The sequence below is a fragment of the Gekko japonicus genome, unplaced genomic scaffold (assembly GCF_001447785.1).
Source record: "Gekko japonicus isolate JY-2015 unplaced genomic scaffold, Gekko_japonicus_V1.1 scaffold1, whole genome shotgun sequence".
NCBI classification, from domain to species: Eukaryota; Metazoa; Chordata; class Lepidosauria; order Squamata; family Gekkonidae; genus Gekko; species Gekko japonicus.
This window is the reverse complement of record NW_015164181.1, coordinates 3,755,089-3,771,082: the sequence shown is the minus strand read 5'-3', so window position 1 is coordinate 3,771,082 and position 15,994 is coordinate 3,755,089. Positions and strand designations below refer to the sequence as shown.

At 48.5% G+C, this 15,994-nt stretch overlaps 1 protein-coding gene across 2 annotated transcripts in view; it reads left to right on the top strand.

Annotated features, from left to right (window-relative positions):
• Positions 1-15,994, top strand: part of AP2B1 (adaptor related protein complex 2 beta 1 subunit) — a 126,382-nt gene that overhangs the window by 25,587 nt on the left and 84,801 nt on the right. For both annotated transcript variants that reach the window (XM_015408042.1, XM_015408041.1), the window contains exons 4-5: positions 516-651; positions 3,056-3,301. In XM_015408042.1, the coding sequence (XP_015263528.1) occupies positions 516-651; positions 3,056-3,301 (382 nt within the window). The remainder of the gene's footprint in view (positions 1-515; positions 652-3,055; positions 3,302-15,994) is intronic.

The window sequence follows — 15,994 nt, the reverse complement described above, 5'->3', positions numbered from 1 at the left end:
GCCACCACTTCCTGTGGCAGTGAATTCCATGTGTTGATCACTCTTTGGCTGAAGAAGTACATCCTTTTATCCGTTCTAACCCGACCGCTCAGTCTTGTGAGCAAAAATTCTACTTTGTGGGCTACTGGCATTAAAGTTGGCTAGTGCATAAATTAGTTTGCTCTGGAGCCGTCCTTCCTAAGGTAAGGCAAAAATCTGTGAGCCGGAGGCTAAAGGAACTGTGAGCTAGCTCACACTAACTCAGCTTAGAGGGGACACTGCTGTCGTGTCCTTAGGTGCCTTCCTAAAACCCTTTTCAGGGAGCAGTTAGAACAAGTAGGAGCCCGGGAAGGACAGCCTGGGATCAGTAGTTGAGACCCAGGCCCAGTACCAGTTAGAAGGGGCTTGGATAGCAGAGCAGAGGAATGTCCGGTGACTGAGACATTGGCAGAGCCTTTCCCACACGGGTGAGACAGTGTTTGGGTGTCCCACAAAGTGGCTGCTTGAACCCCAGCGGTCTCTTCCTCTCCCTCTAGCTCCCTTTTCCCAGATGTGGTGAACTGCATGCAGACCGACAACCTGGAGCTGAAGAAGCTGGTGTACCTCTATCTGATGAACTACGCCAAAAGCCAGCCAGACATGGCCATCATGGCCGTCAACAGCTTCGTAAAGGTAAGCTGGAGGCTGCATCTCTGAGCCTGCAGCCGAGCATTCCCCTCCTCTAAACCTGGATGAATAACTTACCTGGATGGTCCAGGCTCACCTGATCTCATCAGATCTCAGAAGTTAAACAGGGCTGGCCCCGGTCTGTACTTGGATGGGAGGCCACCAAGGAAACCCAGGGTTGTGATGCAGAGGCAGGCAGTGGCAAAGCACCCCTGTTTGTCTCTTGCCTTGAAAACCCTAAAGCAGGGGTGTCAAACGCATTTGTTACGAGGGCCGGATCTGACACAAATGTCACTTTGTCGGGCCGGGCCATGCGTGCCATAAAATGTAACGCCAGATACCAGAGATATAAATTTTATAAAGGACACAGGCAAACCCAGTTAACAATATTATTATTTTTTTACTCAAAGTACACACAAAAGCGATTGATTCCTAGCAGTGAAAGCAATTGATTTACTGGGGAAGCCCCAATGCAAGACTAGGTTTTTCCCCCCCAAGGGATACCGTAAAAGGCAGGACCTTACATTGCCATACATACCAGTTGCTTGTGGGATGGCTAAGGGCCCTGGATGGGTGGGTTCCGGCCCCCGGGCCTTATGTTTGACACCCCTGCCCTAAAGGATCACCGTACGTTGTCTGTGACTTGGCCAGAAATACCTGCCATCAGTAAAGCCAGAGGGAGAAGAGGAAGCGTGGTACCTGTGACCTCACTGAGAACTTCCTTCTCCAAGCACCTTTCTGTTGTGATTATTGCCTGAGAGCTGGTGTGGAATAGTGGAGTAGACTAGGAAGAGACTCGAGTTCCAGTGCACGATCAGCCATGAAACTCACTGGGTGGCCTTTGGCTGGGGTCTTTCTCTCCTTCCACTTTCTCCCTCTGTCTCAGCCCAATCAACCTTAGAGGACTGTTGTGAGGATATAATGGAAGAGGGAAGACTCACTTATTCTCCCCTGAGTTCATTGCCGGGAGAGAGAGATAATTTTGGTGGGCATCTTCCTGATTTAAATTGATGCATGCCGTTTTGGGGCTCTGTTTTTGACCGAAAAGCAAGGTACAGAGCTGGAGAACGAATACCAAGCCCACTGTTGGGATGACCAGATGTGTAAGGGATGAAAGCCCCTGTGCTGAGATAATGCTTGCTCTTTTTTTAATTTAGAAGATGGTTTGAAATATATACCCTCCCCCTTCCCTTTCAAAGACAGCAAAATAAATCCTGTTAGAAGCCGCCCCTCTGCGGTGTCCTGGTCTTGCCGGGGCCCGTTAATGCGGTTTCTGTGAGCTTGGCCGTAGAGAGATCCACTCTCCTCCATCCCCTCTGCTTCCTGGGCTGACCTTATTTCGCCAGCCACTTTCCTCCCCTTGGGAAGACGGCTGAGCCCAGCATTACCCACTGCCAAGCCATTCATCTCCTGGCAAGCTCCAGCTGCTCAAGTCACATCAGCGACAGCAAAAATGACACGGGAGGAAATCATTCTTCTGCTGCCTGACACCACTGAAGACTCCACTTTTTGCACACACACACACACACACACACACACAAAAATCTAGGACACTTTAAGATTCAGAATGGACTGTAAAATAGGAATGGGGGTGTGTGCACAAGGACAAATTACTCTCTCCCCACAATAAAGGCAGAATGTGATAGTCTTACAAGAGACTTTCAGTGTGTTTCTCGGCCACATGTAAACTCCAGCCACTCGCTCCTGCCCCCTCCTGTGCCGAAGCTCTTTTGGAGGATCCCTGCCTCCTCCAGCCCTGTTGATTTTCGATTGCCCTCGCAGCTGCAGTGCTGATGGTGAGCAACCCGTGCCTCCCCCTTGCTCTCTGCAACAATTCCTCTGTACATTCTGTGACATCATGGTAATTCATGCCAGTTTGGTGTAGTGGTTAAGTGTGCGGACTCTAATCTGGGAGAACCGGGTTTGATTCCCCACTCCTCCACTTGCACCTGCTGATGTGACCTTGGGTCAGTCACAAGCTCTGGCACAGCTGTCCTTGAAAAAGAGCAGCTTCTCTCAGAGCTCTCTCAGCCCCACCCACCTCACAGGGTGTCTGTTGTGGGGAGGGGAAGGGAAAGGAGTTTGTAAGCCTCTCTGAGACTCCGAGTGAAGGGCGGGGTATAAAACCAATATCTTCTTCTTCTTCTTCTAATTCGGCAAATAGGACTTGCGGGTGCTCTGGCAGTCAGACCTCTTCACGGTGTTCTCAGCCACCCTCGCAATGAGTAGTTAGCTGACTCTTTGGGGAGGGTCTCTACCAGTATTTCGTGAAGGGCGGTTGAGGTTGCCTGAGTTTCGAGTTCTCCCAGTGGAAAGATTTGAGCCCTGCTGTCTTTGGTGAAAACGGGCCGTGTGTGTGGGGGGGTTTTTGAACAAAACCCTTTTACACTTGGCCACCTCTGACCCACAGGACTGCGAGGATCCCAACCCTCTCATCCGTGCCCTGGCAGTGCGCACCATGGGCTGCATCCGCGTGGACAAGATCACCGAGTACCTGTGTGAGCCGCTGCGCAAGTGCCTGAAGGACGAGGACCCGTATGTGCGCAAAACAGCAGCCGTCTGCGTGGCCAAGCTGCATGACATCAATGCGCAGATGGTGGAAGACCAAGGGTTCCTGGACTCCCTGCGTGACCTCATTGCGGACTCCAACCCCATGGTAACGTACCCAACGGCAGAGTGTCCCACCTTATGGTGTGGTTGGAACGTAGGGTTGCCAGGTCCAGTGTCCGCGCCGGCGGTGGGAGAGACCTTTCTGGGAGCATGTAAGGGATGTCACACGGCGACACTCGTTTTTGGGCAAAACTCTGTGGTAGAATCGGCATCAAACCATGGAGTTTTGCCCCCAAACCAGAGCACTGACGTCACTTCTGCATGACGTCAGTGTATCGGGGACGTCACGCAGTGGTGTCGCTGTTTGGGGGTGGGGTTCCCCCTGCCGGCCAGCTGGCTGGTGTCAGGCAGAAGCCCCCAAAACCGGGGGATCCCCTGCTTGGAACTGGGGAGTGGCAACCCTATCGGAATGGCTGGCCGTATTTCTGGATTTTGGCAAAGGGCCACAGATCAGCGGTAGCACTCGTGCTTTGTGTGCAGAAAATCCAAAAGGGAGGTCGCTCCGGTTAAAAAAGGTTCTCCGGTCGCTGGGCCGGGAGAGACCTCTGCCGGAGGCCTTGGAAAACTACTGAGATTTCTGGGCTCGAGGATGTAACCCGGAGTTTTCCAACATAGTGCCCGTGGGTGCTATGGCTTCCCACCAGCACATTTCTTGACACCTGCCAAGTGTTTTTAGAAATGAGTAGGGCCAAATGGGACTCCTGCCTAGTTGGCCACTGGCAGGGGTCATTTCCTGCAGGAGTACACAGGAGTGGAGCTCCGGCAGTAAAGAGCTCAGGGGGTGGTCACATGCAACAAGCCCCACCCCCCGTTCCCAGCAGCCCTCAGTCAGAGCAAGAAGCAGCCAGGTATGTTGCAGAGCTCCCCTGGCCCCCCGGTCCAAAACAGTCCAGTGGCACCTTTAAGACCAAGTTTTATTCAGGTACAAGCTCTCCCTCCTCTGCGAGGACAGACCTGCACCCCCCCCCCAAGATAGCTAGCAATCCAAAACAGTCCAGTGGAACCTGAGTGGTGGGTGTTGCGTTCTGACACACTTCCGGTGATGTCAGGGGGTGTGACATATGCAAATAAGTTCTGCAAATGAGTTATGCTAATGAGCTCCTGCACCTCTTTTTCTACGAAATGACCCCTGGCCATTGAAGATCTGATTGGCTGTACAGATTAAAATGACCACAGTGGTTGGCTTTGTTCACTCATCCTTTCCCAGTGTATTTTTCTAAATTAGTCTTCTGGTCCTGGGCAATTGGGCTTCCTCTGTGGGTATGTGTTTGGCTCCACCTCCTGCGGCAGCCATTTTTTGGCTGCACCCACCACTCCGTGTCAGAATTCCAAAGGTGCCCACGGGCTCAAAAAGGGACGGGGACCCTGATCTGTCTGTCAAAAGCAGATTCCTAGGAATGCTCTTCCTTCTGGCCAAGACTGGGGCTCATTGGGTAGACCTCATACAGCTTTGATTTAAAAGTGTTTTGCTGAACAGGTCTGTAGAAGATCTCTCTGCTTGCCAGAGCTGCTGGGTCTGAATCGTCAATGCTGGGCAAGCAGAGGGTCCGATTCAGTACAAAGACACCTTGTAAATAATTTTTTGCCTGAATCCGCTGGTGGAATGAGATGGCTTATTCCTCCCAAAACAATGCTGTGGATCACTGCTCTTTTACTGGTGGGTTGGGGACCACTCGTGGGTCATGTGACGATCGGAGGTAGGGTGCAGGATAGCACCACCACCATTTTCAGTTCAATTAAAGGTAAAGGTTCCCGTGCTCGAAAGCCAGTCGAATCCGACTCTAGGGTTGCGGTGCTCATCTCTGTTTCAAAGCCGAAGAGCCAGCGCTGTCCGAAGACATTTCCGTGGTCATGTGGCCGGCATGACTAAACATCAAGGCGCACGGAACGCTGTTACCTTCCTACCGAAGGGGTACCTATTTATCTACTTGCAATTTCTTGCTTTTGAACTGCGGCACACTCGGGTCTCGAACTGCCGACCTTCCACAGCCTGCAGTTCAGCGTCTTAACCACTTGAGCCACCACAGCTCCTTCAGTTGAATTAGGTGGGGTTTTTTAAGGGAAAGGAGGAATAAGAACAGGAGGGGGGGAGGACTCTGGCACCGCTTCTGTCCTCCGTTGGCCCTTTTTTGTTTGCGTCTTGCACTTGGGTTTTCAAACCAAACACACCGATAGCAGGCCTGTATAGATCTGTAGGAGACTCCCAGGTTTGTTTGGGGTTTTTTTACAATAAAGTTTATTGAAATGTTGTTTAAAAACAACCAAAATGCGGTAACACACAAAGTGCTAGAACAATACAAGGGTATAGCAGAAAATCAACAAATCAACGCGCGTTACAAATCTCAGAATAACAATAGGCGTAAGGGAGAACTGTCAACGATAAGGTGCCTTCCATAAATTGCAAGTATTTGTATCGTATTAGGAAACTAAAGCAGCAATCGCAGATACAACGAAAGCTTTACCACAACCAACGGTCATCTATGACTTTGGGAACGAGAGACTCCCAGTTTTGACGTTTCACTTCCTAGTTCTTACAGCTACAGGCATCCCTACACTTGGAAAGGCAGGGCTGTGTGTACGCTGTGATGTAGCGGGAGTGCAGAAGAGGATGTTGGGTGCAGACTTGAGTTTCCTGAATAGCTGGGGGGGGGGTGTTGTTTGTTTTGTTTAGAAGGATCACGTTTCTAACCCTCGTGCTTCTGCAGACTTTCAGGTTGCATCTGTCAGGTTGGAGAGCAGTGCTTCCGAGCCACTGAGGGAGTATCACTGCCTTGACTGCTGCTGCACTTGCCTGAACGTTCCATGCCTGCTAGAGGGCAGCGGGCATGCTCAGTTCTCATCTTGGTATTTTTTTTCCTTTGTAAATTAAAATACCCCCCCCCTTCTTTTCTGGGGAGTCCTCCAGATATGCCGGTACCCAGGACCTTTGTCTGTGGGTGGCCGTATTTTGCTGCCCTGCGGAAAGTTGTGGGGCTCTCGAGTTTAAAGACACAGTGAGGAAAATAGCGGAAGGAACTGTGACTGATGGCTTAATTGATGCAGATCCCGCCCCAAGGAGGACTGGAAGTTCCCGGGGGCATGATTTGTTCTTTGCAGCGTGAAAGGTGCACAAGATTGATTATTTTGGCTTTTGGATGCAGAGTCTGAGGCTACAGTGGCGAAAATGTTTCTTTGGGGAATCAGATATGTTGGGATTTTTCTTGTGTGCCGATGAGACGCCTGATCCAGCCTTATTCAAGGTGGTTCAAATGGGGTGCAAAACAGGGTTATCCTGGTGATTGTACCCTGCAAAAGCACAATTCCATGTTGCCCCCCCCCCCACATGACATTCTTGCCTGCATATCAGCAGCCCCCTCCTGGGCAGGTTTTTTAGGTTGAATAGTTGTCACCTCGAGTATATTCCCTGTTACTCTTGGGCTGGGTAGATCAATAGCTCGATCCATTTTGCGCCTGGATTAGCCTCCAAAGCCCCAGCGCCCTTGCTTCAATAAGGTTAAACAAGTTGTCAAAGCCAAGGGAGAATTGAAGGGAATCATCGATCTCTCTGCTGTCTCCGGGGAGATGGCTGCACAGCAAAGTCATCTGTCTGAAAACATGCCAAGGAAAGCTCAGCACTGGCAGTTTGCGTCTCAGCGTTCCCAAGAGCTCCCAGGTTCCGTTAGCTCATGCGCGGGGGCCCTATTTGATGCACCCCCCTGGTCCGCGGGACAGCAACTGAAGGTCCCAGACTCCTCTCTCTCCCCATCTCTCACCTTTGCTGGCTTTCATTCTATTGCCTCTTTCTATTTTGTAGCTTGTCCATCTACCCATTGATTGTTTATTGTAATAAGTTTGTTGGATGCCACAAAACTGTCAAGGCAGTAAAAAGTAAAGGTAAAGGTTTCCCTTGCTTGAAAGCCAGTCGAATCCGACTCTAGGGGGCAGTGCTCATCTTCGTTTCCAAGCCAAAGAGCCAGCGCTGTCCGAAGACGTTTCCATGGTCACGTGGCTGGCATGACTAGACACGGAGGCGGACGGAACGCTATTAACCTTCCCACTGAAGCGGTACCTATTTATCTACCGGCAGTCTAAAACAACCAAGAGCCCACCAGATACTTTGACATCATAAACTGCAAGTGACTGAACCAAACAATTATGGAAAACAGAGCCGCTGCCCCCCCCCCTTCCCTGCGCCCCCAGCAACTAGTTTTGTCTGCACAGGCCTACATCTGAGCACGTTTGCTTCTTTTCAACCTGTTTTGGGTTTCCCTCCCCGCACCTTTCTTCCAGGAAGCTCTGCAGCTTGTGCAAAGGTCCCTCTTCCTCTTTGTATGTCCGCATCAAGCCTTGGAGGTTGGTTAGACACAGAGAGAGAGAGTCACGGCAAGAACAGGGGTTTGAATCTGGGTCTCTGAGACCCTTATCTTATGCCCTAACTGTTCTACTGCTCTCAAGATGGCATCAGGTGGCAGAGGAGATCGCCGTTCATCATCCCTGCAGTCGCCTGGCCTTGTCTCTTTGGGAACTGAAGCAGAGCCAACAGAGCTGAATGCCTCCCGCCTCTCCACGGCTGCTCCGTAGGGGCTGCTTACGTGGCCAAGGCCCTTCCCGACTCGCGAACAGCGGAACTGACAGTTCCGATAGATCTCCCCCAGGCTTTCCCGAGACAGCAAAGGCTTAAGGTGTCTGGCATTCCATTTGCAGGTAGTTCCTCCCCATCCGCCTGCCGTTAGCAAATTAGACACCCATCTGGCTCTCGATCGGCATCGTTCCAAGACTGTTCCGTGTAGCTGTCTTTGCATGAATATTGATGTCATCTCAGGGACACCACGTCCTCGCCAAAGCAACTGTCTCTTGCAGTAAGGGAGCAGAAGGAAAATATCCTTCTGTGTTCCTCTAAAAAAAATGATTTTTCCGTCATAAAGGTCGCAGGTAAAATGATGTGATGTTACCGAACCAGGGTTCTGCATGCATACTGTATTAAGGCACAGGAAAAAGAAGGGTTACATGAATACTGGGATTGTGCATCTTTAGCTGGAGAGGAGCTGTTCTGCCAAAAGTAACAGCAACTTTCCCCCTGCCTCCAGTTGACATACTTTGTGAAATAAGCACAGATTGGCTGTGATGTCTGGGAACCTGGGAGCCCTGTTTAGTTATTGGCTGAATTGCTGTTTTGTCACAGGAGCCCTGGAAGGAGACAGAAAAGCACAGAATGATGCAAACTTGGCCTATATTTTTAGAACATTATTCTCTTCTTGTTTGCTTTAATAGTGTTAGCCCAAATGTTTCTACTTTCCTTAATGCAGTAGAAAAGAGCAAGAGCCCAGTAGCACCTTGAAGACTTACAAAAGTTGTGGCAGGACATGGGCTTTTGTGAGTCACTGCTCACTTCTTCAGATACAGCGAGTCCATCTGTCTTATATATTGGAAAGTGGAGTGATTTCAGATGCCAAATGACATTAGTAGGCAAATGACAATAGCAGGTGTGATTGGATTAGGTGTGATATGCAGAGAGACAGTAGGCGTGGAGAAATCAGCATTGGTAATGAGACAGGAAACCTAGGTCTCGATTCAGTCTATCTACTTATCTTTCTGTTAGCAAAGTTGATAGTGGAGTGTGGGTCAGGAGGTGAAAGACAGCTACCCATAGACAAGGTAGCGTGAGGTATGTGTATTCATAGGTTCCCATGAAAATGATACTTTGGAAATCCCAAAGTCCTGTTAAGCACTGAGCATGCTCATTGCCACCCAAAAAGAATGGAGGATGATGCTCGGTTGAGGGCAGCTGGAAGAATGGAGGATGATGCTCGGTTGAGGGCAGCATCGGCCTGCATTCTTCCTGGATGGCAGTGAGCATGCTAAGCATCAAGGGGAAATGGTAGGGGAGAAAGTGGTCCGCTGAAGGCCACAATAGTTTATAAGCATTTTGGGGGGGGGGGGAAATTAGATTTTCAGGATATGCACTGTGAGTCATGTACCCTCAAACTCCAGTTCTTCTCCCCCCTTAAAGAAGATGATCCATTGGGATTAGGAGAAGAGCAATTCTTCTGGTCCTGATTAATCTCTCTCCCCTCTTCTTCTCCGGGGACCACAAACTGGGGAGGGCACCGCTCTTTTTCAATATTCTCAAATGAAGAGATTGGGAGACGCGTGCTTGATTTCTTCTCGCCTCATCAGTCCTGCCAGTGGCGCCACTACATTGAATTACTGAGAGTTTACAGCGAAGGTGATCCGGATGATCTAACTCTGGAGCTCAGAAGCCACGTGCTACCTGGGGGGGGGGAGACTTTCTGATCACCCCCTCCAATCCCTCGCAAGACCCCAGCTTTTCACTCCGGAAATCAAGCTTGAGGATAGAATTCCTTGTCAGTAGGGTAGCGAAATGGGACCATCCGAGGTCGGACGTTGTGCATACTCGAGGAGCTCCCCAGATATCCAGAAAAATATCCGTAGGTATAAGAGTTCCAAAGATTGGCCTGATGAGCACTGAGCATGGCTGTTGCTTTCTGCGAAGCATGGAATGTTGAGGGCATGGAATGTTGAGGGCATGGAATGTTGAGGGCATGGAATGTTAAGGGGTGTGTGTGGCCTGCTCAAACCCCTAAGAGCATTCTGGAGGGGGAGCTTTGGATTAGGAGGGATCTCCCGATAGTCCCCCCACCCCCAAGTTCTTTGCAAGTAAAGTGAGCGACTGCGTGCCAGTCATAAGAGAACAAAGTCTGAGTCCAGAGGCACCTTCAAGACCAACAAAGTTTAATTCTGGGTAAAGGCTTTTGTGTGCATGCACACTTCTTCAGACACAAAGACATGTGCCAGCCATGCAGTGAGCTGGTGCCATCTGCCATCCAGAGGCAGCTTTTTGCTTGCCTGGGAGAAACGGCATACCGTGGGCTGCTGATGGAAGCAGAGCGCTAGGATGGAATTCAGCCTCCTTCCGCCGCCATCGGAGTCCCGATTAATAACACCAGCCTGCATCGTCTGGGGACGCCTCTCTCTTGTTCCCAATCAGTGATGAGCCACGAGGGGGCAGCACCTGCCCGCTTTGAGGCTGAGCTTTGCCAGATTGCTGCAGAATGACTGCAGGTGGAATTTCGAGGGCTGGCAAGTTGCAGGGGGGAGATGGCAAATGGGAAGGCGGACAGTGAACCCTTCCCCTGCAGCTCCCTCCCCCAGCTGCCTTCCTGCAGTATGCAGCTAATGCACATCTGGAAACACTGCCTAGAGGAAGAGGTTGGACAGGAGAAGTTGCAGGCAGAGCATTAGATACAAGACCAATCAATAAGATCCCTTTGTACCCTGGCTACAACTGCAGTCTCTATCAATGGTATTTCTTTGGTGTGTTTTGTGAACAAGGCCAGAAAGAAGTCTGGGCAGAATACCCTCTGCTGAACAGCTCACTCAGGATTTCGAGGCTGCTTAGTTGCGCCCAGATTTCTCCCTGGTTAGTTTCAAAGACAAATGGCTCTAGGAAGGGAGGCCTTCTGTGGAAACCTCTCTGGCAATTTAAGATTTCCTTGGCCTGTTTGAGGGCTGATTTCATGGACACTGGCTTGTTAAAATATGAGTGAAATGTTATTTATGGGGAGGGGGCAGTAAGTGGACGCTTGGGTGTCACATTTGGAGTGTTTTAGGAATGTCCAGTAGGGCCGTCGACTGTTCCTTGTGTGGTGACAGCCAAGCGTGTTTGAAGCACTCTCTGTGTCAAAGGCGGGTTGCCGTTGTTGTGGTAAATCTCTGTGTTTTGGCAAGAAAACGGGCCAAGTCTCACATGGCATTTGTTGAAATATGGACCCTTTTATACTGAGACGAGCTGATCGGTGGTGGGTGTGTGCCGGTATATGTATGTCGCACCTGGCCATCTGTCACACTGGTACTGGTGAAGAACTTCCTCTGGTCTGACACCCAGCAGTGTTAATGGCCCGACAGCCATGTTGCCTGGGACAGCTGCTGTTGGAAGAAGCACAAGGCCGAAGCCTCGTTGGGGCAACTTTGGTGACCTTTGAATTGTATGGATCTTTTATATATATATAAATTTATTTTATTAAATTTCAAATATTAACAACAAATACAAACACCATAATGAACTGTCAAAGCTACATTGCAATTACAATAATTAAATAATTTGAACTAAGCTTTTACCTTAATAAGACATTATCTCTTCATATTTATGAGGCAATATAAACGGTATGTTTTGATTCGAAGTAACATATTCAAAAAAAGTAAACCATTTATCTATAAAATTATTCAATTTAAGCATACCTTGAGCCACTTTTAGTTGGGTGGATATCTTATCCGCTATTATAACATCCCAAAGTTTAGAATACCATTGGTTGACATTTGGAAGTGTATTCCAACTGTATGGATCTTTAAAGCTACCTTAGTCTGAGCTGGTTCCTTGGATTATGCACTCGAGGATGATATCCCCCGGCTGGCTGTGGCTGTCCAGAGCCTCCCCGATGGACCAGGCCAGGGTTCCCTGTAAGCTGAGTCAGTGTGAGCTAGCTCACAGTTTCTTAGCCTCCGGCTCACACATTTTTGTCTTAGCTCAGGAAGGGATGGCTCCTGAGCAAACTAATTTATGCAGTAACCAGATCACTCGCTCATAACTTTAATGCCAGTAGCTCACAAAGTCGAGTTTTTGCTCACAAGACTCCACAGCTTAGCGGGAACATTGGACCAGACTGTGTGAAACAAGTGTGCATCTGCAATTTTAGTTAGCTCCGCTTGGGGGGGGGAGGGTCTGTGGCTTGGTGGTAGACCATCTTCTTGACATCCAGAAGGTCCCAGGGCCAATCCCTGGCATTTCCAAGGAAAAGGCTCAGGTAGCCAATGATGTGAAAGGCCTCTCCTTGAGACCCTGGAGAGCCACTGCCAGTCAGAGGAGACAACATTCGCCTCGATGATCTGATTCAGTATAAGGCAGCTCCGTGTGCTTCCCGGGCTCTGTTCTCTTCTGTGGTCATGATCGAGTGTGCAGTTGATTATATTGTGATTTCACTGTGTAGAAAGCTTAGAGGGCTTTGTGCCTGAGACCTTCCTGGAGGGGCACCTGTCAACGTCTGTTCGCCATTGTGTCCGAATAGAACCTCTGTATTCAAAAGAAGTAGACCTCTGAACACCAGGTGCCTTGGATCAACTCCAAGGGGAGGACTCCTCACTCTGCAACCAGCCTGTGGGCTTCTCAGAGTCATCTGGCCAGCCACTATCAGAAGTGGAACGTGGGGCAAAGTGGACCCTTGTTACTTCCACTAGGCTGCCTGTTTGGGAGAAAGGACTTTGCGATGGTCGTGGAAGAGGGCGCAATTGTGACTTAATCGCAGGACCCTCGTTTTGCATGCAGAAGGAGCCAGAGTCAATCCCGGGAAATCTTGGGTGGCAGACATCCAAGAGGGATCTTCGTGCACCCGGAACCTCTTCTGGCTTCCGTCAGACGGAGCAGACAGTGGCGGGTTAGGTTGACCAAAGTTCTGACTAAGGTAACTTCGCCCGTTGAAGGGTCGCTCCAGATGACTGCTTTGGCAACCTCATGCCACGTTTTGTGCCACGTTTCTGCGACGGATTGCAGGCCGGGGAGAGCGGGGGCAGCACAGCCCTTGCCACACAGTCAGGAGCCACAAGACTTCTTTGCTGCGTGGTGACAAAAGGCACGTAGGGAGTGTAGAAGCCGTCCCAGGGCTGGAGTAATTCAGAAGGGTCCTGAGTCATCCCCACCAGCAGATCTGCCGGGTAGTGCAGCGGCCCTTCCCCATCGAGTTCGCCCCCTTAACCTTTTGCCTCTCCCACCAGGCCGCTGCCCGTCACTTTTGTTTTTAACGTCAAGTGAAACTGGCAGTCTGAAAGGCTTCATTGTTCGGGGCGTTCCGTTCTTCCAGCGGCTGCGATGACCAGCTGTGGTTTTCTTTCCCAGAACCGTCGCTAATACCAGCATCCTTTTGTTGGCTGCTATATATAAAGCGAAAGCCCCCTTTCCCCTTTGCCGTAAAAGAGAAGCGAAAGCGGATGCTGAGAGACCAAGGGGGCTGAAAAGCTTTTAAATGTCTTGTTCTTTCATTTTGCCTCTTGACAAGTTTCCAGTGAGACAATGAGCGAAAGAGAATTGAGTGTCCCGCAAATTCCTATTCCAATCATCAAGTCCCCCCAAAGAAAGCAGAGATTAGAATCCAAACAATCCCTACAGACGTTTACCGCAGGATGAAAAGTTCGTTCCAGTTTCCCATGATTTGCTGTCTTCCCATCAGAGCCTTTAGCATGCGCTTCCGTAAAGCTTACACATTTCTGCCGGGAAAATATTGAACAAGTTGGTCGGAAAAGCCTCGGAGGAGGATTTGAAGGGTGGAGGTAGGAGCTCAGCTGGTAGTTTGGCAGATGACTTTTCTCGCAGGACTGTCCTTTTTTTTTTTAAATTGTAATTTTTAATTGATTTTAACAACAACCAAGACATACAGTAAACACAGTAAACACATACAGAGCATACAAATAAAATCACCACCCCCAGTCCCCCCCACCCCTCTCACAACTATTGTCCCTCTGTAGCACAATGAATAAATAACATAAATTAGATATATTCTCTTCAAAATTTTACAACAAAATTAGTTATTTCTTAACCTAAGTTTCCTCACCTATAATAATAATTAATCATCCTATTCTCTTGTGTCCATTCATACTGAACTTAATATGGTTACATCATACATAATCATCTGGAATATACACCTCTTCATCAGTTTCCGATTTCGTTTTAGCCTCGAAATTACAGTCTGTGGTTTCATCATTCAGCCTCTATCCAGGGGAAATTCATATTAAATAAATAAAAGGCTTTTGCAGCAGCCGAGAAAACAAAGTTTATAGTTTCAGCACCTTTAAATTTCATCAGTACTTGTAACTCCACCTACACATTATGAATAAATAAAAACATTTTCAGCATCTTGGAGAACGGAGATTCATATTTTCCTTGACTCCTACCTCAGCCATAATCACATCGTGCTCATACCTTCACACCATAATCACATTTATTTGATCATATGGCCTAGCATATATACTGTTGTCTCTAGAAGTCTACTTTATAGAGGTGCTCCTGACCCACCATTTCCAACCTTTTAGAAATATCTACACACCATAATCACATTTATTTGATCATATGGCCTAGCATATATACTGTTGTCTCTAGAAGTCTACTTTATAGAGGTGCTCCTGACCCACCATTTCCAACCTTTTAGAAATATCTACACACCATAATCACATTTATTTGATCATATGGCCTAGCATATATACTGTTGTCTCTAGAAGTCTACTTTATAGAGGTGCTCCTGACCCACCATTTCCAACCTTTTAGAAATATCTACACACCATAATCACATTTATTTGATCATATGGCCTAGCATATATACTGTTGTCTCTAGAAGTCTACTTTATAGAGGTGCTCCTGACCCACCATTTCCAACCTTTTAGAAATATCTACACACCATAATCACATTTATTTATTCATGTAGCCTTCCACTACTATCTCAAAAAGTCTGTTTCACAAAGGTGCTCCTAACCAAAACAGACCAACCTGTTGTAATTATGGCTGGCTAAGTTATACATTATCTCTATCCATCGCCCTCCATTCCGCGGCACTGTACTCCAGTACCTTCTTGGCTTCATTTTCTCTGTTTTCTTGAAGATGTCGTAGGTTTTTGTACTCCTTTAGCAGAGTTTCCAGAAAGTCTCTTCCCTGCTTATTTAGGTCCTCCTTTACATGTTTAAATTGTCTCGCCTTCCTTACACTTTTCTTTACTCTGGTCCTCCTTGATGATTTCTTAATTCTCTGGAACGCCTTAACTTGCCTCTTTGTTGTCTTTACTGTTTTTAGCTTATTCCCTCTTCGAAAAATGTCTTTTAGAGAGTCAACTGCTTTTGACTCTTCCTCTTTAGCTACCAGGTGCTGTCTATCATGCTGCGTTTCCCTTGCAGGACTGTCCTCATGGCCGTATTTTAATTGTTATTGCGACCTTCTCAATCAGCCTTTCCCTAACGAGAAGTGGCTTATGATGGTAATGCAGTATGATGGACAATGCAGTCAGAACACTGACACCATAACTCGGGTACCAACATTAGATCAGGCTTGAAATCATAAGTCCTCCGAGTCAACCACCCCACACAGCCCATCCACCGAATGCATGCTGGAGTGATTCAGTCTGGCCCCCTGCCAATCTACAAGGTGGGGGCCTTCCCGACAGCTTTCGGTAGACCATTCCACCATCTGGGAACCATCACAGAAAGAGCTGTGCCAACGCAGATCTGACTTGAGGGCATCATTGGATTTTTGAACAATGGATGATAGGCTGAGTGGAGCAACCTCATTGAAACGTCTTGGGAAAACTGACTGAGTTAATGTATGGGTCCCAATCCACGAAGGGCCTGCCACACACCCAATCAGCTCATTTGGTCCTTTAAGCTCAGCACTGGTTCATGCACAGAGGAAGATCTTTTTCAGTACCTCCTCCTGCACATGAACTGGTGTTGGTGGGGATTGAACTTGGGACCTTGTGTTCTGCCCCAGAACTATAGCAACTGCCTAACTCTTTGGAGCACTTGGCCAAGTCTAAAATCAGTAGTCTTGGGACACCACTAAGCAAAGTCTGAATCCTTTCTCCAGCTTAAGGGGCCTTCTTCCAATTAAGTGGCTCTATCTTCAATGGAAGACCCAACCTAAGGTAGAGGAAGGGTCTAAAGAACAAACATGAAGCTGCCTTAGGCTGTCTTGGTCAATCAAGTTCTGTCC